General features: G+C 43.6%; 1 protein-coding gene across 3 annotated transcripts in view; it reads right to left on the bottom strand.

The window, feature by feature from the left end:
• Positions 1–20873, bottom strand: part of twf2 (twinfilin-2) — a 162675-nt gene extending 141802 nt beyond the window's left edge. For all 3 annotated transcript variants that reach the window (XM_073072647.1, XM_073072644.1, XM_073072645.1), the window contains exon 1: positions 20760–20873. In XM_073072647.1, the coding sequence (XP_072928748.1) occupies positions 20760–20784 (25 nt within the window). In that variant the 5' untranslated portion in view covers positions 20785–20873. The remainder of the gene's footprint in view (positions 1–20759) is intronic.
• Positions 20874–23401: the final 2528 nt, after the last annotated feature.

The raw sequence follows: 23401 nt of genomic DNA on the forward strand, positions 1-23401 counted from the left end.
CCAGATTTATGACAGCCTTTGTACACTACAGTTCCTGTACCCTACCATAACTTCCATCTCATTGGAACGTACCTATGCAGAACTCCACACAAATACCCCCTGAACATTTGCCACATTTCTTCCATACTTTCCCCTGAGAACATCTGTTTCCAATTTAAGCTTCCAATTTCCTGCCTTATAGCCTCATAATTCCCCTTACTCCAATTAAACGCTCTTCTAATTTGTCTGTTTCTATCTCTCTCCAATGCTATTGTAAAGGAGATAGAATTATGATCACCATCTCCAAAATGCACTGAGAGATCTGACACCTGACCAGGTTCATTTCCCAATACTAAATCAGGTACAGCCTCTCTCCTTGTAGGCTTATCTACATAGTGTCAAGAAACCTTCCTGAACACTCCTAACAAACTCCACCCAATCTAAACCCCTTGCACACCACGGTAATTCATGGGGTAAATGGGTAAACACAGAGAGGTAAAGGGAGAGGGAAGTCAGTGCAGGGCCCCCCTGTGACCATTCCCCTCAACAACAGGTACTGTATACCCATTTGGATACTGCCAGGGGGATGACTGATATGGGAAGGCAACAGCAGCCAGAGCAACAGCACTGTGGTCTGCTCTGAGCCCCAGAAGGGTAGGGTGAACTCGATACTTAGGGGGACAGACAGGAGATTCTGCAGCAGCAAAAGAAATGCCAGGATAGTATAACACACACAAAATACTGGTGGAACACAGCAGACCAGGCAGCATCTATAAGGAGAAGCACTGTCGACGTTTCGGGCCGAGACCCGAGATACTGCCTGGCCTGCTGTGTTCCACCAGCATTTTGAGTGTGTTGCTTGAACTTCCAGCATCTGCAGATTTCTTCATGTTTGCCAGGATAGTGTGCTGCCTCCTGAGTGCTAAGGTGTCTCGGAGCAGATGCAGAATATTCTTGTAGGGGAGGGTGAGCAGCTGGAGGTTGTGGCACATGTTGGTACCAATGCCATAGTCAGGAGAGGGGTAGAGGTCCTCTGCAGTAAGTTTATGTTGTTAGGAAGGAGGCTGAAGAGCAGGACCTCCAACGTGGTAACCTCCAGATTACTCCCAGTGCCACGAGCTAGTAAAGGTCAGAACAGGAAGATATCATGGAGGAATAAGTGGCTGAGGAGATAGTGCAGGGGGCAGTGTTTCAAGTTCTTGGATCATTGAAACATTTTCTGAGGAAGGGGTGATCTGTACAAGTGGGACGGGTTGCACCTGAACTGGAGGGAAACCAATACGCTGGGAGGGAGGTTTTAAACTAGATTTGCAGTGGGGTAGGAACTGAAGTAAAGAGGCAGAGGATGGGGTAGTTGGTGCACAAGTAGAGATAACTTGTAGGGAGTTTTCAGGAAGGATAAACAGATGATTGAACAAAGATGCACTCAGCCAGATGGTTTGAGATGTGTATATTTTAATGCAAGGAGTATCATAAACAAGGCAGATGAACATAATACATAGAACTTTACAGCACATTACAGGCCCTTCAGCCCACAATGTTGTGCCGCCCATACAAACTATTCTAGAAACTGCCTAGAATTTCCCTAGCATATAGCCCTCTATTTTTCCAAGCTCCATGTACCTATCTAAGAGGCTGCTTCCACAACTGCTGCCAGCAGCACATTCCATTCACCCACCACTGTGTGTGAAAAAAACTTACCCTTGACATCCCCTCAGTATCAACCACCTAAAAACTATGCCCCCTCCCCACCCCTCGTGTTAACCATTTCAGCCCTGGGAAAAAGCCTATGGCTATTCACACAACAAATGCCCCTCATCATCTTATACACCTCTCATCCTCCGTTTCTCCAAGGAGAAAAGGCCAAAAGGATGAACTTAGCATAGATCAATTTCTGGAACTATGATGCTGTGGCCATTGTACAGACTTGGATGTCTGAAGGTCAGGAATGGCTGCTGAGTGTGCCAGGCTTTATATGTTTTAAAAAAAGACAAGGAGGGAGGCAAAAGAGGTGGGGGAGTGGCATTGCTAATCAGGGATAGTACCACAGCTGCAGAAAAGGAGGAAGTCATGGAGAGATTCTCTACTGAGTCTTTGTGGGTGGAAGTCAGAAACAGGAAGGGGGCAATAACTTCACTGAGCTATATTAAAATATATAGACCCCCCCACCCCAATAGTAACAAGAGACATTGAAGAACAGATAGTGAGGCCAGTTCTGTAACGGTGCAGGGTTGTTGTGACGGGTGATTTTAACTTTTCTAATATTGACTGGCATCTCCTTAGAGCAAGGGGTTTACATGGGGTGGAGTTTGTTGGGTGTGTTCAGGAAGGTTTCCTGATACAATATGTAGATAAGGCAACTAGAGGAGAAGCTGTACTTGATCTGATATTTGGAAATAAGCCTGGTCAGGTGTCAGATCTCTCTGTGGGAGTTTTTTTTAAAATTAGTGATCATAACTCTCTCTCCTTTACCATAGCACTGGAGAGGAATAGGAGGAGACAATTAGGGAAAATGTTTAATTGGGGTAGGGGGAAATATGATGCCATTAAGGCAGGAGCTTGGGAACATAAATTGGGAGCAGATGTTCTCAGAGAAATGCACGGCAGAAATGTGACAAATGTTCAGGGAACATTTGCATGGCATTCTGCACAGGTATGTTCCATTGAGTCAGAGAAAGGATGGTAGGGTAAAAGAACCACAGTGTTCAAAGGATGCAGAAAATCTAGTTAAAAGGAAAGCTTACGAAAGGTTCAAGAAACTAGGTATTAGAGCTCTAGAAAATTCCAAGGTTGCCAGGAAGGAGCTCAAGAATTAAATTAAGACAGCCAGAAGGCCTTGGTGAGCAGGATTAAGGAAAACTCTAAGGCATTCGACAAGTATGAAGAGCAAGAAGATGAGCAGTGTGAGAATAGGACTAATTAGGTGCGGATAGTGGAAAAATGCGCATGGAGCTGCAGGAAGTAGCAGAGGTACTTAGTGAATACTTTGCTTCAGTAATCACCAGGGAAAAAGACCTTGGCAATTGTGGGGATGATTTACAGTGGGCTGGAGCTTTTGAAAGGTATTAAATCGCCGGGACTGGACGAGATATACCCCAGGCTACAGTGGGAAGTGAGGGAGGAGACAGCTGAGCCTCCAGTGATGATCTTTGCATCATCAATAGGGACAAAAGAAGTACCAGCTGATTGGAAGGTTGCAAATGTTGTTTCCTTGTTCAAGAAAGGGAGTAGAGATAACCCAGGAAATTATAGACCAGTGAGTCTAACTTTAGTTGTGGACAAGTTGTTGAAGACGACCCCCAGAAGCAGGATTTATGAGCATTTGGAGAGACATAGGGATAGCCAGCATGGCTTTGTCAAAGGCAGCTCGTGCCTTATGAGCTTGATTGAATTATTTAAGGATGAAGGTAGAACAGTGAATGTAGTGGAATAAGGCATTTGAGATCCCCCATGAATTGAGATTCCCCATGACAGGCTCAGTCAGAAAGTAATGAGGCATGGGATCCAAAGAGACCTTGTTTGTGGATCCAGAATTAAGGCAAAGGGTGATTTGTATTCTGCATGGAGGACGGTGACCAGTGGTGTTCCACGGGAATCTGTTCTGGGACCCCTCCTCTTTGTGATTTAAAAAAAAATGACCTGGATGAAGAAATAGAAGGGCAAGTTTGCTGATGACACAAAAGTTGGGGGTGTTATAGATAGTCTGGAGGGTTGTCAGAGGTTACAGCAGGACATTGATAGGATGCAGAACTGGGCTGAGAAGTGGCAGATGAGTTCAATCCAGATGTGTGAAGTGGTTCATTTTGGTAGGTCAAATTTGAACATAGAATATAATATTAATGGCAAGACTCTTGGCAGTGTGGAGGATCAAAGAGATCTTGGGGGTCTGTGTCTGTAGGAGATTGGGAGGATCAGGGGAATTTAGAATTTGAAAAGGGTACGGGTATTGAAAGCCTGGAAGAGGCCAATGCCCCGTTTGAGTGTGTCCAAGATGGGGATGCACGTGGTCCTGAACCTAGTCACGAAGCTCAGAAAAAGTCTGAGGTATTTGACTCAGCTGGACGAGACGGTCGTCCTTTTGGAGCAGATAGACTTGGTTCAGGGAAGAACTGGTTAACCTTGGGAAGTGTGAGTTCCCAGATGGTTGTGCTGAAGGGGGTGTTCAGAGTTAATGTGGAGTTTACAAATGGGGAGATAACTGTTGTTGTGGAGGAGAACGGTAAATCTGTAGTTCCCAAATCGAATGAAAAAAAATTAAGGCCTAGATTGATGCCTGCGCATCGATTACAGGTTGATTTGGAATGTAAGGGTGCCACACACGCTATTGTTATTCAAGAAAGCGCTGTGAGGAAGCCAAAATTTAAATGCGGCTGGAGAAAAAGGTTCGAACTGAAACACATCAGCCTGCATGGTCTTGACAAAAGGGTTAACTACCTGTGTAGCATTAAAGAATTGGGTGGAAATTCCCATGATGGACTAGGTTGGGGACACGGAGTTAAGAGAATAACCCTTGTGGAAAGGAAAGGCAGGAGAGTACCTCGCCAAATTACTCAAGTTCCCCACGGGGGAACTCACTGGAAAAAAGGCGATGGTTAATAGAAATACCATTTTTAAACAGCAACGCCGGTTGTACGGGTTTGCGCCAAAGCCTGTGAAATATAAAGACAACCCCTTTGGAGACCTGCCGGTGAAATAACACGACCGAAACGATTAGTATTTGTATAAACTTTTGTAGATGCACCTAAGCTAAGATCACACCTCCTTAGTTTTGTTGCTGAAAAAAATAAATAAATAGGTGGTTATTGAGCTGAAGTTTGATGCTACCAGACTTTAGTACGGTACGCGATGTTAAGATATTAAAGAAAGGGACACTGTAATTGTTACCTGTTTAGATACTGACTTGAATGTATAACGGTAGTACTCTGTGAAAAGAGTAGCTTGTGTATTGTGGTAGATTTAAAAAAATCCTATGAGACTCTGTACCAACTTGTTTTTAACCGCTGGTAAAAAACTTTTAAGAGGGGAGGTGTTATGACCCCAGCCCCCTCCTTTGTGAGAATCGCAAGAGCCCTAGTCAAGGGGGGGGGTCAAATGACCCAAGAGGGAGAGAGACATGCTGAAGACCACGTTCCCCCGGGAAGCAGAATAAAGCGACTCTGACTATTGTCTCATGAAGACCACGTGTAAAGCCCTCGGGCAAAGTGGGCTGGTTGAGAGAGAGATTGACACCGGCGATCCCGTGAGGAAGTATAAAGGAGGGTCTGGGGGGGACGACCCCTTCAGACGCACCAGAAGACACGCTAGAAATCCTGCGACAGCGTTTTGATAGCGACAGCCGGTGGTGGGGTTCGTGTGCGTCTTTTCCTTGCCTGGGATTGGCGACCTCACCACGGAAGAACAGCTTAGCTACAGGGGAGGCCACAGATGAGAGTCCATTCCCCAATGAGACTTCGACGAACCGAACTCCTACAGGTTGGAAAACCTGTCAGGTAACTGTTTCATTCAATCTCTCTCTCTCTTTCTAACAAAAGTGCACCAACGCGACACCACAACAGACGGCAGCTGGTGGAACTGCAGTGGCCGCAAGAGACTTTCAGATATACAGCAAACAATATATACATTACCCCTGGACAACGATAGAGCTTATTTCTGATTGATTATTACTATACCTGTGCTTTAGATTGAGTTGTGACGACGTATATGATCTGAATGTTTTGTATTAACTATACTTTTGTGCCCCTTTATAAATAAAAACGTTTGAAAATAGTACCATCAGACTTCAGCGGACCTCTCTATCTTTGCTGGTAAGCCACCCGGTTACTGGGGAACATAACACCTGATAGAGTTGTATAAGATGATGAGAGGCATTGATCGTGTGGATAGTCTGAGGGTTTTTCCCAGGGCTGAAATGGCTAACATGAGAGGGCACAGTTTTAAGGTGCTTGGAAGTAGGTACAGAGATGTCAGGGGTAAGTCTTTTTTTTTTTAAAAATGCAGAGAGTGGTGAGTGTGTGGAATGGGCTGCCACAAACGGTGGTGGAGGCAGATACAATAGGGTCTTTTAAGAGATTCCTGGATAGGTACATGGAGCTTAGAAAAATAGAGGACTATGGTAACCCTAGGTAATTTCTAAAGCAAATACTTATTTGGCTCAGCTTTGTGAGCCGAAGGGCCTGTATTTCTATGTATGGGGTTGAGTGGGATCTGGGACCAGACATGATGGAATGGTGGAGCAGACTCGATGGGCTGAATGGCCTAATTCTGCTCCTAAGTCTTATGGTCTTATAATGTGCTTTAGTGCATTAATGCTGACTCAGTCTAAACTCAAAATACAATGCTTACTATTTCAATTCTTAAATTTCTACTATTCAAGGTATGCTCTCACGAGTAAAAAAAAATTGTTTGACTGCATCACTCAAGTGATTAGCTGATCCCAAGCGAATTTTACTTTAAGGTCCTTTGAGAAATCCTAATGCTTAAATCAAAAAATCTACAATAAGAATGTTATAATAAAAGGTAATATTGCCATGTTTCACCAAGCTAGTAAAAAAATCAATAGAAAAACAATTTCAGAAAGTACATTAAAAATGACAGCATGGACATCTCAGTGAGGCACCATTATTGATTACTTCTTTTGAATGTACAGCAAACATGAAAGTGTTTCTTAAGTGAGTTAACTATTAAGCAGATGGGAATTAATACACAGCTGCTTGTTCTACTTCTTTTAACATGTCCTGGGCATAAACATCATACCTTACAATAACAAGCATCAAAATAGGCTGGTTTTAATTTTAGAATCAGATACAATCCTTCTTGCAATGGTACACTACTTTGCAAAACTAATTCTACTCCATTAAAAACTTTCCTTTAATCTGTTAATGAAAGGACCAACAGTTATTCATTTCAAAGATTAGGGTTCAGAGATTATTGAACCCTGTTATAAACATATTAGTTGATATATTAATTGTTTTGGTGATGAACAGCTCTGGTGAAGTGTGATGCTATATTAAGTGTCTGAATGCAAGCACATCTCGAATTGAACCTAATATTCCTTTATATATTTTATCTGTACAATTAAACCCTGACATGCAAGCAGTGAGCGAAACCTCTTCTTTGCTCTCCCACAAACATCTTGAAGATATATTTAATATTCAAACAAACTGGATGAAAAAGATTTTCAGAGAATCACAATATGATACAGCACCATATGTGCACAAGTATAATCAGTCTGGATATCAAACTCCAGGTTAACTGAGAATAACAATTGTTTTACTACAACTAAAATGAAAAAAAGCCTCTAACTTTAAAGCATAAATTCTCATCAGTTCTCAGCTCATTGTTCTGATGAAGCCCTTCAACCTTAAGCTGTTTCTCTTTCCCTACATGTTGCTTGAACTACTGAGTATTTTCTGCTTTTATTTTCTATTTTAATCTTCTCTCATTCATTGGTAAAGGGGGCACTCACAACTGAGTGCAAACTCTACAAAGTTAGCTCAGATAATGTTACCTAGTAATGCAAACACTAAACACTAGATGTCAAAATATAAACAGAAAATGTTGGAAGTTCTCGAAGTCTAGCAACATCTGCAGAGAAAAAGCAGTCAACACTTCAGGACCATTATCTTTCAAGGAGTCTGAAATATTATACAGGTGTCCCTTCCTCCCCCCCCCCTTACAAAGGTAGAGCGTTCCTATGAAACCTTTAAGCCAAAATGGCATAACACAAAGAACTATTAATTTATATGCAAAAATTTTTCGTAAGAAGTGAAAATCCTCTTTGTAATGCGAAAAAAGTGTTGGCACGTGGCCTAATGGGCAAGGCATCAGACTAGTAACCTGAAGGTCACTGGTTCGAGCCTCAGCTGAGGCAGCACGTTTGTGTCTTTAAGCAAGGCACTTAACAACACATTGCTTTGCGACGTCACCGGTACCAAGCTGCATGGGTCCTAGTGCCCTTCCCTTGGACAACATCAGTGGCGTGGAGAGGGGAAGGCCTGCAGCTTGGGCAACTGCCGGTCTGCCATACAACCCTGCCCAGGCCTGCGCCCTGGAAACTCCAGGCGCAGATCCATGGTCTCTCGAGACCGACGGATGCCACCACCAATGCGAAAACAGGTTACTAATGTAGGTCTTTTGTAAAAGCAAAGTGGCGTAAAGCGAACATTCGTAACGTGGGGACAACCTGTATATGTTTCCCTTCTGAGAGGTACTGCCTAACTTGACTGCATCAAACATTGTCCTCCATGTGACACAAAATCGGGTAGTCATTTCTTTTGATGGAGACACAATAGCACAACCAATTTTACTACATTAAACCAATTTTAAATCTTCAAAGTAATTTACGTGTCAATATAATTACTACTTATTAAACCTGTATACATCCCTTAGAAGTTCAGAAAATTGTATTTTCCCACAATTAACTCAAAATTGAAATATTCCTTGCAACAACACATGATAAAGATGTACAATCTAATAATAACAGAATGAGAGCAAAGTGACAAGCCTACAAAATGCAACACCAATACATTATTCAAGTACAGAGCACACAGTATTCATTACTAAGTACAACAGGTGGCTCAATCTTCTACTGAAAGTTGCTCTCAACTGAAAATACATGATCAATAGTGAATAGTCCCCATCATTATGCTGATGGTGTCTAACAGTGTTTTGGGAGTACAGTAATTCTTCTGAATAACCTCTGAATTTTTTTTGGGGGGGAGGGAGGTAATCCTAAGGGCTTCTACAGATGCATTAACAGCAAAAGGATAGCTGACAATGTGTTCATTTAGACTCTGTATGAGGCTAATGCAGAAATTGCAGGGGCTCCAATAGGAATATTTAAAACAACCTTAGTCACGGGTGAGGTGCTGGACAATTAGAGAAAAGGTCATCTTGTCCTGTTGTTTAAGAAAGGCTCTAAGAATGCCAGGAATTTATTGGCTGGTGAGCCTGAAATCAGTAGTTGAAAATTTATTGTAAGGTATTGTAAGGGACCGGATATACAAGAATTTGGATAGACTAGGATTGATTAGGGATAGTTAACATGACTTTGTACATGGCAAGTCATATCTACCCATTAAGAATTTTTCAAGGAAGTTACCAGGAAAGATGATGAAAGCAAGGCAGTGGATGTTGTCTACATGGACTTTAACTAGGCCTTTGGCAAGGTCCCTCATGGGAGGTTGGTCAAGAAGATTCAGTTTAGACATTGGCTTTGTGGGAGAAGCCAGAGAACGGCTGTAGATGGTTGCCTCTCTGACTGGTGGTCTGTGATTAGTGGTGTGCCCCAGGAATCAGTGCTGGGTTCAGTGTTGTTTGCCATCTACATGTGGAAAACAGGATCAGCAAATTGTGGATGACACCAAGATTGGGGGTGTAGTGGACAGCATGGAAGCTTGCAGCGGGATTGTGACCTGCCGGTGAAAACAGCAGGTAGAATTTAATGCAGACAAGTGTGAGGTGTTACATTTTGGGAGGACCAACCACGGTGGATCTTACACTGTGAGTGGTAGGGTGCCAAGTAGAACAGAGGAATCTGGGAATGCAGATCCACAATTCCTTGAAAGTGGCATCACAGGTAGATTGATATATAAAGGGCAGTGTGCCAAAGATCCAAAGTACAAGTACAGGAGTTGGGATGTTATGTTGAAGTAATGCAAGGCTTGGTGAGGCCTAATTTGGGGTAATTGTATCTAGTTTTGGTCACTTACCTACAGGAAAGATGTAAATATGACTGAAAGAGTGCAGAAAAAAAATTATAAGGACGTTGCTGGGACTCAAGGACCTGAGTTACAGGGAAAGGCTGGATAAGTTAGGACTTTATTCCCTAGAATGAGAAGAGATTTGATAGAGGTATACAAAATTATGAGGGGTATAGATAGGCTAAATGCAAGCAGGCTCTTCCCACTGAGGTTGGGTGAGACTACAACTGGAGATCATGGATTAAAGGTGAAAGGTGAAAAGTTTAAGGGGAACACTAGGGAAAACTTCTTCACTCAGAGGGTTGTGAGAGTGTGGAATGAGCTGCCAGCACAAGTGGTGGCTGTGGAGTTGATTTCAACATTCAAGAGAAACTTGAATGGGAGGACTATGGTCCAGGTGCCAGTTGATGGGACCAGGCAGATTAATTATTTGTCATGGACTAGATGGGCCAGAAGGGCCCATTTCTGTGCGTAGTGTTCTATGACCTTAAGTTAATTAACTTAGAGAGATCATATCTTAATCAACTCTATGCTATTCGGAGAAGAAGCAAGATACTCAGGTGAAGACCTGCAGCAGAGTAAACAGAAGAAATCCCTGGCTGCCAAAGGACACGAAGTGAGGTTATAAACAGTAATGTGTTTATGTTAAACAGTGCAAATTACAGCAGCGACCTTTGATTTGAAGAAATTTTTTTTTTTTTTTTTACAACTTTACAAATGAACTAACCTAATAATGTCCAATAACAGCATGTCGTGAAATTGGAGAAGGCCTTCAAGATCAAATCTTACTGTCGTAACTTCAAAAAACACAGCACCAACATCAGACATTCAGATCAGGAAGATCATGCTGGTATTTATGTCACTTCCCACCATTTCACTAATCCCATCAGCATTTCCTTCTATTTCTGTCTTCATCAGAAGCTTCTTTATAGTCATAGCTACAGTATTTATCTCAACTACCTCTAATGAATGTGTCACGAGAGACTTTGGGAACAGCTAAATAATTAAATTAACAAGCTCTAACCAACAGATTTCATCATCAGACCACATACAGCTATTGCCAGTGATATGTGTTAACTCAATTACATAGAAGTGTATATTCACATAAAAATACATAAAGATCTAAAAAAGTCTAATTTTACTAAATGCAGTCATCAGATAATTCAATTTTAGAGAGGGAAGGGAATAGAATTGTTATTGTGTTGTATTGTTGTTGTACGACCAGACTATGTAACAGTTTATTCCCCCAAGCTATCAGACTCCTCAATACTCAGAGCCTGGACTGACACCTTGCCCTATTGTCCTGTTTATTATTTATTGTAATGCCTGCACTGTTTTAGTGCACTTTACGCAGTCCTGTGTAGGTCTGTAGTCCAGTGTAGGTCTGTAGTCCAGTGTAGCTTTCTCCATGTTGTTTTTTTACGTAGTTCAGTCTAGTTTTTGTACTGTGTCATGTAACACCATGGTCCTGAAAAACGCTCTCATTTTTACTATGCACTGTACCAGCAGTTAAGGTTGAAATAACAATAAAAGTGACTTGACTTGATATATGCCCCAGTAATTTGGTCAGAAAGGCATTAGCAATGGCCAGCAAGTACATTGCTTGCAATGTGCCAGGCTGCTGTACACTAAATTCCCGTGTGTCACTTTTCAACTGTGACTACAGTTCATAACTAGAAATATATAAATATGCTCATAAATATAGTGACTATATTTCATTAGGAGTTTGAAGAGAATTGGTATGGCTCCAAATTTGCATTCTTGCAAATTTCTACAGATGTACCGTGGAGGACATTCTGCCTGGTCACATCACCATCTGGTATGCAGGGGCCACTGCAAAATTTGGAAAAATTATATTTTTATTGCTATCAATTGCAGTGCTGCTGCAACAGAACAGCCAATTTCATGACAAGTGTCAGTGATGTTAAACCCAATTCTGATTCTATATAAAGCAGCTTTGGGTGTAGCAAGGTCATGGAAAGCACTATAGAAATCTAAGCCATCTTTGTTTCTGAAGAAAATTCAAATATACAAATTAAAGATTCAGTCCTGCTCTGTCATAGGCTGTATTTTCTTACACAATGCACAGCCCATTCCCCAATCAGTCCACTTCCATGTTGGTTTCTACATAACAGCTAACAATAATGTATCCACATCATTCAGTGAACCTGTCCTTTTATCATCCTAGATGAACATATGAAACATGCAGTGACTGAAGCTCTGTATTCTTTGAAAACCCTATTTAGGTTCAGCAGCCATTCTAATAATTTCAATGAAGCTCAAACGAGAGAAGGTAGAAAACCATCTCTTTCTGTTTTACTGAAGTCTATTGCTCTGGTATCAATTTCTGTTTATTCACAAGTGACCATAAAATGAAGAAAATTTAACCTATATACCACAACACACATTGGCCGAAACATTAACTGCACTTTTCTCCCCCCATAGATGTTGCCTGGCCTGCTGAGTTCCTCAGCATTTTGCATGTGTTGCTCGGATTTCCAGCACCTGCAGACTTTCTTTTGTTTCTGATTTTTTTAAACTTTCACTTTGCACAGATGCTGCCTAGCTTGTTTGATATTTCCAACATTTTCTGTTTTTGTTATAGGGAAGTATTCAAGTGTCTTATCCAATATTAACGCTGCTAATATCACTCAAAAGCAGGTTATCTGACATTGCTAATTGTGGGAGCCATATATGTCTAAATGAAATGCCATGCTAACGTGCCTGCTCTCAATTCCTCCGTCTCTGCCGCATCTGCTCTCAAAATGAGGCTTTTCATTCCAGGACAAGGGAGATGTCTTCCTTTTTTAAAGAAAGGGGCTTCCCTTCCTCCACCATCAACTCTGCCCTCAAACACATCTCTCCCATTTCACGCACATCTGCTATCACCCCATCCTCCCGCCACCCCAGTAGGGATAGGATCATCCTCACCTACCACTCCACCAGCCTCTGTCTCCATAACTTCCACAATCTCCAACCATTTGAGAAACCGTTGCAGCAGGAAGAGGATGAGCAAAGGGCTCAAGGGCTAGGAAGCAGCTGAGGTGAATGTTTTTTTTATAAAGGCGTGCGCAGCGGGTACTCGGGACAGTGTGATCGAGAAACCGTTGTAGCAGGAAGAGGAGGAGCGAAGGGCTCATGAGGTAATTGACAGGGACAAATAAAAGTACGGGTAACTGAAGAGGAGAGGCCAGTGGTGTGAGTGGCTCAGGGTAGGAGTGGAGCTTTGAGGCTTTGGCTCGAGAGGCTTCAGCGAGCAGAGGCTGAGGACAAGCTTGCTCCAAGTGAGGTAAGGCCGGTGTTAGGGTTAATGTTAGGGTTAATTCGAGACTGCCATTACAGGTCAGGAGTGGCTCACGTAATATTAGGAGACCGGAATGCGAGGGAGGGGGGAAGCGAAACTGGGGATTCCACTACACCGAAACTGCTAGTGTCACGCGATTTAATAAACAAAAGAAACAGGTAACACGTGAGTGAATGGCATCGGGCCAATAAGGTGGACACAAGTGCCCGATATTACCTAATATGTAGCGGGGGGTTGTGCTGGGGGAAAAAGGGGTATAAATAAGAGCAGATTGTAAGGGGAAGAGAGAACGCGCCTTATCCAGCGACTCTGTGGATTCGCTGTGCCAGTTACGAATTCTGCAATAAACCCAAGTTTTGTAATATTCCGGTGTTAGTTGTCTCTCTTCCTAAACGAACACAGGGCAGAATTTCAAGCCCAACACCGGGTAAGTTCCTTTAATTAACTTAGGAGTAGGTAATGGAGGCAGCAGCAGTTAGGGCAGTCGAGTGCACCGTATGCAGGATGTGGGGAGTCAGGGACAGCACAATTGTCCCTGATGACTACACCTGCAAAAGGTGCATCCAGCTGCAGCTCCTGACAAACCGTGTTAGGGAACTGGAGGTGGAGCTGGATGAACTTCAGATCATTCATAAGGCAGAGGCAGAAATAGACAGGAGTTTCAGGGAGATAGTCACCCCTAAAAGTCAGGAGGCAGGTAGTTGGGTGACTGTCAGGAGAGGGATAGGGAATAGACAGGAAGAGCAGAGCACCCCTGTGGCCATTCCCATCAACAATAAGTATACCGTTTTGGATACCGTTGGTGGGGACGACCTACCAGGGACAAGTTGTAGTGGTCGCATATCTGGCACTGAGTCTGGACACTCAGCTCAGAAAGGAAGGAGGGAAAAGAGGAGAGCAGTAGTGATAGGGGATTTGATAGTTAGGGGGACAGATAAGAGGTCCTGTGGGAGAGATCAAGAAACTCGGATGGTCTGTTGCCTCCCTGGTGCCAGGGTCTGCGATATCTCAGATTGAGTTCTCAGTATTCTCAGGACGGAGGGTGAGCAGCCAGATGTCGTGTAGGGACCAATGACATGGATTGGAAGAAGGAAGAGGTCCTGCAAAGAGAGTTTAGGGAGTTAGGTACAAAGTTGAAGGACAGGACCTCCAGGGTTGCAATCTCAGGATTGCTCCCCGTGTCACGTGTTAGTGAGGCTAGAAATAGAAAGATAACGCAGATAAATATGTGGCTAAGGAAGTTTCTGACAGGACGGTTTGCACCTGAACTGGAAGGGAACCAACATTCTTGCGGGTAGGTTTGCTAGTGCTGTTCCGGGTGGTTTAAACTAGATTTGCAGGGGGAGGGGAACCAGAGTGTTAAGAGCAGATAGTGAGGTGGAGGAGGATAAAGGTCATGCGAGGACTGCTTTTGTGGACAGAAATCAAAGGTTTGTATGTGATAGAAATGTTCTCAGGTGCCAAACTGAAGAGACTGGAGAAGAGGCATCTGGCTCTCAAATAGAGAAAGATAGGAGACAGAGTGTGAGGGAGGATAGGCAGATGATAGAGAAGGGACACGCTCAGACCGAAGGTTTGAGAAGTATCTATTTTAATGCAAGCAGTTTTGTGAACAAAGCAGATGAGCTTAGAGCGTGGATCAGTACTTGGGGATATGATGTGGTGGCCATTACAGAGACTTGGATGGCTCAGGAACAGGACTGATTACTTCAAGTGCCAGGTTTTACATGTTTCAGGAAGGACAGGGAGGGAGGCAAAAGAGGTGGGGGCGTGGCACTGTTGATCAGAAATAGTGTCGTGGCTGCAGAAAAGGTGGACGTCATGGAGGGATTGTCTACAGAGTCTGTGGGCAGAGGTTAGGAACAGGAAGGAGTCAATAACTTTACTGGGTGTTTTTTTTTATATAGGCCGCCCAATAGTAACAGGGACATGAAGGAGCAGATAGGGAAACAGATCCTGGAAAGGTGTAATAATAACATTGCTATCGTGATGGGAGATTTTAATTTCCCCAAATACAGACTGGCATCTTCCTAGAGCAAGTGGCTTAGATGAGGTGGAGTTTGTTAGGTGTGTTCAGGAAGGTTTTTGGACACAATATGTAGATAAGCCGACAAGAGGACAGGCTGTACTACATTTGGTATTGGGAAATGAACCTGGTCAGGTGTCAGATCTCTCAGTGGGAGAGCATTTTGGAGATAGTGATCACAATTCTATCTCCTTTACAATAGCATTGGAGAGAGATAGGAACAGACAAGTTAGAAAAGTGTTTAATTGGAGTAAGGGGAATTATGAGGCTATCAGGCAGGAAGTTAGAAAAATTGGAAACAGATGTTCTCAGGGAGAAGTATGAAAGAAAGGTGGCAAATGTTCAGGGGTTATTTGTGTGAAGTTCTGCATAGATAAGTTCCAATGAGACAGGGAAGTTATGGTAGGGTGCAGAACTGTGGTGTACAAAGGCTGTAATAAATCTGATCAAGAAGAAAAGCTTACAAAGGGTTCAGAGAGCTAAGTAATGTTAGAGATAATAGACAATAGGAGCAGGAGTAGGCCATTCAGCCCTTCTAGCCAGCACCGCTATTCACTGTGATCATGGCTGATCATACACAATCAGTACCCTATTCCTGCCCTCTCCCCATATCCCTTGACCCCGCTATCTATAAGAGCTCTATCTAACTCTCTCTTGAATGCATCCAGAGACTTGGCCTCCACTGCCTTCTGGGGCAGAGCATTCCACATATCCACCACTCTCTGGGTGAAAAAGTTTTTCCGCATCTCTGTTCTAAATGGCCTACCCCTTATTCTTAAACTGTGGCCTCTAGTTCTGGACTCACCCATCAGTGGGAACATGCTTCCTGCCTCCAATGTGTCCAATCCCTTAATAATCTTATATGTTTCAATCAGATCCCCTCTCATCCTTCTAAATTCCAGTGTATACAAGCCCAGTCGCTCCAATCTTTCAACATATGACAGTCCTGCCATTCCGGGAATTAACCTCGTGAACCTACGCTGCACTCTCTCAATAGCAAGAATGTCCTTCCTCAAATTTGGAGACCAAAACTGCACACAATACTCCAGGTGGGGCCTCACCAGAGCCCTGTACAGCTGCAGAAGGACCTCTTTACTCCTATACTCAATTCCTCTTGTTATAAAGGCCAGCATGCCATTAGCTTTCTTCACTGCCTGCTGTACCTGCATGCTTGCTTTCATTGACTGATGTACAAGAACACCTAGATCTCGTTGTACTTCCCCTTTTCCTAACTTGACTCCATTTAGATAGTAATCTGCCTTCCTGTTCTTGCCACCAAAGTGGATAACCTCACATTTATCCACATTAAACTGCAGCTGCCATACATTTGCCCACTCACCCAACCTGTCCAAGTCACCCTGCATTCTCATAACATCCTCCTGACATTTCACACTGCCACCCAGCTTTGTGTCATCAGCAAATTTGCTAATGTTACTTTTAATCCCTTCACCTAAATCATTAATGTATATTGTAAACAGCTGCGGTCCCAGCACCGAACCTTGCAGTACCCCACTGGTCACAGCCTGCCATTCCGAAAGGGACCCGTTAATCACTACTCTTTGTTTCCTGTCAGCCAGCCAATTTTCAATCCATGTCAGTACTCTTCCCCCAATACCATGTGCCCTAATTTTGCCTACTGATCTCCTATGTGGGACTTTATCAAAAGCTTTCTGGAAGTCCAGGTACACTACATCTACTGGCTCTCCCTTATCCATTTTCATAGTTACATCCTCAAAAAACTCCAGAAGATTAGACAAGCATGATTTTCCCTTCATAAATCCATGCTGACTTGGACTGATCCTTCTACTGCTATCCAAATGTGTCATAATTTCCTCTTTTATAATTGACTCCAGCATCTTTCCCACCACTGACGTCAGGCTAACCGGTCTATAATTCCCTGTTTTCTCTTGCTCTCCTTTCTTGAAAAGTGGGACAACATTAGCCACCCTCCAATCAGCAGGAACTGTTCCTGAATCTATAGAAGATTGGAAAATGATTACCAATGCGTCCACGATTTCTAGAGCCACCTCTTTAAGTACCCTGGGATGCAGACCATCAGGTCCCGGGGACTTATCAGCCTTCAGACTCAACAGTCTATCCAACACCATTTCTTGCCTAATATAAATTTCCTTCAGTTCACCCTTTACCCTATTTCCTTTGGCCACTATTACATCTGGGAGATTGTTTGTGTCTTCCCTAGTGAAGACAGATCCAAAGTACCTGTTCAATTGATCTGCCATTTCCTTGTTCCCCATAATAAATTCACCCATTTCTGTCTTCAATAGCCCAATGTTGGTCTTAACTATTTTTTTGCTATTCACATATCTAAAGAAGCTTTTACTATCCTCCTTTATATTCTTGGCTAGTTTACCTTCGTACCTCATTTTTTCTTGGCGTACTGCCTTTTTTGTTATCTTCTGTTGCTCTTAAAAAGCTTCCCAGTCCTGCAGATCTAGATTATAAGGCTAACAGGAAGAAGCTTATGAAGGAAATTAGGAGAGCTAGAAGGGGCCATGAGAAGGCCTTGGCAGGCAGGATTAAGGAAAACCCCAAGGCATTCTACAAGTATGTGAAGAGCAGGAGGATAAGACTTGAAAGAATAGAACCTATCAAATGTGACAGTGGGAAAGTGTGTACAGAACCGGAGGAAATAGCAGAGGTACTTAATGAATACTTTACTTCAGTATTCACTATGGAAAAGGCTCGGTGATAATAGCGACGACTTGAGCATGTAGATATTAAGGAAGAGGATGTGCTGATGCTTTTGGAAAGCATCAAGTTGGATAAGTCACCAGGCCCAGATGAGGTGTACCCCAGGCTACATTGTGGGAGGCGAGGGAGGAGATTGCTGAGCCTCTGCCGATGATTTTGCATCATCAATAGGGATGGGAGAGGTTCCAGAGGATTGGAGGGTTGCAAATGTTGTTTCCTTATTCAAGAAAGGGAGTAGAGATAGACCAGGAAATTGTAGACCAATGAGTCTCACCTTAGTGGTTGGTAAATTGATGGAGAAGATCCTGAGAGGCAGGTTTATGAACATTTGGAGAAGTATAAAATGATTAGGAATAGTTAGCACAGGTTTGTCAAGGGCAGGTTGTGCCTTACGAGCCGGATTGAATTTTTTGAGGATGTGACTAAACACATTGATGAAGGAAGAGAAGTAGATGCAGTATACCGATTTCAGCAAGGCATTTGATAAGGTACCCCATGCAAGACCTATTGAGAAAGTAATGAGACATGGGATCCAAGGAAACATTGCTTTGTGGATTTAGAAGGCAAAGAGTGGCTGTAGACCGGTCATATTCTGCATGGAGGTTGGCCACCAGTGGAGTGCCTCAGGGATCTGTTCTGGGACCCTTACTCTTCATGATTTTTATAAATGACCTGGAAGAGTAAGTGGAGGGATGGGTTAGTAGGTTTGCTGATGACAGTAAGGTTTGAGGTGTTGTGAATAGTGTGGAGGGCTGTCAGAGGTTACAGCGGGACATTGATAGGATGCAAAACTGGGCTGAAGCGGCAGATGGAGTTTAACCCAGATAAGTGTGAATTGGTTCATTTTGGTAAGTCAAATATGATGGCAAAATATAGTAATAATTGTAAGACTCTTGGCAGTGTGGAGGATTAGAGGGATCTTGGGGTCTGAGTTCATAAGACGCTCAAAGCAGCTGCACAGGTTGACTCAGAAGCCATACAGTGTATTGGCCTTTATCAATCATGGAATTGAATTTAGGAGCCGAGAGGTAATGTTGCAGCTATATAGGACCCTGGTCAGACCCCACTTGGAGTACTGTGCTCAGTTCTGATCGCCTCACTACAGGAAGGATGTGGAAACCATAGGAAGGGTGCAGAGATTTACAAGGATGTTGACTGAATTGGGGTGCATGTCTTGAGTGAACTCGGCCTTTTTTCCTTGGAGCGAAGGAAGACCTGATAGAGGTGTACAAGATGTTGAGAGGCATTGATCATATGGATAGTCAGAGGCTTTTTCCCCCAGGGCTGAAATGGTTGCCACAAGAGGTCGCAGGCTTAAGGTGCTGTGGAGTAGGTACAGAGGAGATGTCAGGGATACGTTGTTTTACTCAGAGAGTGGTGAGTGCGTGGAATGGGCTGCCGGCAAAGGTGATGGAGGCAGATACGAAAGGGTCTTTTATAAGACTTTTGGATAGGTACATGGAGCTTAGAAAAATAGAAGGCTATAGGTAAGCATAGTAATTTCTAGGGTAGGGACATGTTCGGCACAACCTTGTGGGCCGAACTGCCTGTATTGTGCTGTAGGTTTTCTATGTTTCTCTGGGATCCCACCATCAAGCACATCTTTCCCTCCCCCGCCACCTTCTGCTTTCCACAGGGATCTCTCCCTACGCGACTCACTTGTCTATTCGTCCTCCACATCCCTTCCCACCTATCTCCCACCTCACACTTACCCGTGTACGCAGAACAAGTGCTACACCTGCCCTTACAGTTCCTCCCTCACCACCATTCAGGGTGACAGTCCTTTCAGGTGAGGCAACACTTCACCTGAGAGTCTGCTGGTATGATATACTGCATCCGGTGCTCCCGGTGTGGCCTTCTGTATATTGGTGAGACTCAACACAGAATGGGAGACCATTTTGCTGAACACCTATCAGAGGAAGCAGGATCTCCCAGTGGCCACACATTTTAATTTTACATCCCATTCCCATATGTCAATCCATGGCCTCCTCTATTGTTGAGATGAAGCCACACTTCATCTGGAGGAACACCTTATATTCCATCTGGGTAGCCTCCAACCTGATGGCACAAACATCGATTTCTGTAACTTCCATTAATGCCCCTCCTCCCCTTCTTACCCCTTCCCTATTTTTAATTTTTTTTTCTTTTTCTCTCTCTTTCCCTCTCACAATAACTCCTTGCCTGTTTTCCATCTTCCCCTCCTCCCTTCCATGGCCTTCTGTCCTATAATACTCCCCCTTCTCCAGCCTTGTATCCCTTTTGCTAATCAACTTCCCAGCTCTTAGCTTCATCCCCCCCACTCCTATCATTTCGGGTCTCCCCCTCCCCCTTTCAAATCTCTTACTATCTTTTCTTTCAGTTAGTCCTGACGAAGGGTCTCGACCCGAAACGTCGACTGTACTTCTTCCTATAGATGTTGCCTGGCCTGCTGCATTCCACCAGCATTTTGTGTGTGTAACAGTAACTACATTTCAAATAAATACATTTTGGGACGAAAAGAGCATACAATTCTTCCAGTCTTTCTTGATATTCTTAACTGATGTTAGCTCCTAGTCACAGAAAAGCATTTGGTTTCATGTTTAAGTAAGTTTTCTAAAGAACGATTGAGATTGCTTCCATCAAAATGCATTAATGTATATACACATAAAAGATTAACATGCCCAGCGGAAAGATGATAAAAGGTTCTTTTGACATAAAGCCTTGTTCGCATTACCTAGGTTTCTCCACATCTATAAGTTTAACGCCCAGGTTTTGACTTCAACCCCAGTATTATTTAACCTGCCAGTTAACCGGCTCAGAGTGCGATGGACACAATAATTGCCCAATCGAACAAGCGCCCCGCCCAGCGAAAAGCCTCATCTACCTATCAGTGCAGCCCAGAGGTGGGATATCCGGCTGCTACTGCCCCGAGTTGGACGCCGGGTTTCCCCAGCAACCGAACTGGAGAATAAGGTGCCAGAGAACAGCCCACGATCGTAATTAACCCTGACAAATTTGATGATAATATTGAAGCGCCGATACCATCTGTGGATCTTACCGGGTATTCCTGTCTGGTGTGACATGGTGAAGGCGCTGCTTTAGACGTTGCCTCTGCACAGCGAGACGCCAACAGAAATGGTGACACCCACAACCAGCCACGAGGGGCGGAGCCGCGCAGGTGCAGATCGTGAGCTGCGATCACACACACTGCGGCACCCTGCGGCTGGATGGCTTTATAGCTGCCATCTTACACGCTTACGCCCCCTCGTGAAAATCAGCAACCAGGGTCGACGAGAGCAGATCAAGGAAAGATGATCCTAAACTGATTCTTTATTTCTTGTCGAGATTTTTCTTTACTTTCAGAGGAGATAGAAACATAGAAAACCTACAGCACAATACAGGCCCTTCGGCCACAATGCTATGCCAAACATGTACTTCAGAAATTATGGTTACCCATATAGCCCTCTAGTTTTGTAAGCTCCATGTACCTATCCAGGAGTCTCTTAAAAGAACCTATCGTATCCACCTCACCACCGTCACCGTCAGCCCATTTCACGCAGTCACCACTCTCTGTGTAAAAAACTTACCTCTAACATCTGCTCTGTACCTACTTCCAAGCACCTTAAAACTGTGCCCTCTCACGTTAGCCATTTCAGCCCTGGGAAAAAGCCTCTGACTATCCACACAATCAATGACTCTCATTATCTTATACATCTCATCCTCTGCCGCTCCAAGGAGAAAAGGCCGATTTCATTCAACCTGTTCTCATAAGGCATGCTCTCTAATCCAGGCAACATCCTTGTAAATCTCCTCTGCACCCTTTCTATGATTCACACATCCTTTTTGTAGTGAGGCGACCAGAACTGAGCACAGTACTCCAAGGGGGGTCTGACCAGGGTCCTATATAGCAATAACATTACCTCTCAGCTTCTAAACTTAATCCCATGGTTGATGGAGGCCAATGCACAGTATGACTTCTTAACCACAGAGTCAACCTGTGTAGTAGCTTTGAGTGTCCTCTGGATCAAGGAGAGATTATCCTTAAACTGATTCTACTTGGAGTTGTTGGTGCTTGCTATTGAGAGTGGTTCGTCTTTCAAGTGAAGTTTATTGTCATATGCAGAACTATGTGATTGCAGAGGTGCCGAGGCAGCATCACAGTCGCATCACAATTTAAGATCAGGGTCGACCATGGATGTTGCATCCTAGCTGTTTGTGTCAAACTCGATACACAAGCCAAGGCAACTGAGAGCAAACTGTTGCCCATGTAGCAGGCTCCCCCTGTCCATGCATGAATCCAAAGGAATGGCAGAAACCAATACAGTTTGACACCAGAACCTGCCATTCAGTGTTGAACTCAACGTAGGACTGCCTTAGGGACTCCAGCACTGAACTTTTACTTTGGGTTTACTCCCAAAGCCTTCCCCTTGAGTGGGTCTAGCGACAAAGCAGTGGAGGTTTGAGATCAGAGTTTTCTTTCTTTTCATCAACCACAGCTGATGAGCCCTATCTGCTTGAAGTGACTTGGTTTAAAGCGTCAGTAACCAGCCTTTGTCCCTTCACCAGTCAGAAGAAACAATTTCACTGGGCTTAGTAGCTCAGTCACATGTGCAGTCCAGGAGTTGGACTTGGTCGTCAGAGGCTACTTATGACACATACCATAGTGGGGTGTGTCAGGAATGGACAGGAGGAGGAGTATAGGAAACTGATACAGGACTTTGTGATATGGTGCAACTCAAACTACCTGCGTCTCAATATCACCAAGACCAAGGAGATGGTGGTGGACTTTAGGAGATCTAGGCCTCATATGGAGCCAGTGATCATTAATGGAGAATGTGTGGAGCAGGTTAAGACCTACAAGTATCTGGGAGTACAGTTAGACGAGAAGCTAGACTGGACTGCCAACACAGATGCCTTGTGCAGGAAGGCACAGAGTCGACTGTACTTCCTTAGAAGGTTTGCGTCATTCAATGTCTGCAGTGAGATGCTGAAGATGTTCTATAGGTCAGTTGTTGAGAGCGCCCTCTTCTTTGTGGTGGCGTGTTGGGGAGGAAGCATTAAGAAGAGGGACGCCTCACGTCTTAATAAGCTGGTAAGGAAGGCGGGCTCTGTCGTGGGCAAAGTACTGGAGAGTTTAACATCGGTAGCTGAGCGAAGGGCGCTGAGTAGGCTACGGTCAATTATGGAAAACCCTGAACATCCTCTACATAGCACCATCCAGAGACAGAGAAGCAGTTTCAGCGACAGGTTACTATCGATGCAATGCTCCTCAGACAGGATGAAGAGGTCAATACTCCCCAATGCCATTAGGCTTTACAATTCAACTGCCAGGACTTAAGAACTTTTTTTTTTAAAGCTATTATTAATGCTTTTTGAGTTAGTGATTTAGATGCATTTCATATTATTACTGAGTTAAGTATTGTATGTAATTAGCTTTTGCTACAACAAGTGTATGGGACATTGGAAAAAATGTTGAATTTCCCCATGGGGATGAATAAAGTATCTATCTATCTATCTATCTATCTATCTAGGAGCATTTAATAGGTCGTGGGAGCTTTTCCCTATTACTACCCCCGGCAATAACAACCCTAGGAATCTCTAATACACACAGCATTAGAAACAACATTTTAAAAAACAGTATAAATTAAACCTAAATTATACTAGATTGAACACAATTAGAATAAATAAAAAGGCATTTAA

The sequence above is a fragment of the Hemitrygon akajei genome, chromosome 19 (assembly GCF_048418815.1).
Source record: "Hemitrygon akajei chromosome 19, sHemAka1.3, whole genome shotgun sequence".
In the NCBI taxonomy this organism is placed as follows: domain Eukaryota; kingdom Metazoa; phylum Chordata; class Chondrichthyes; order Myliobatiformes; family Dasyatidae; genus Hemitrygon; species Hemitrygon akajei.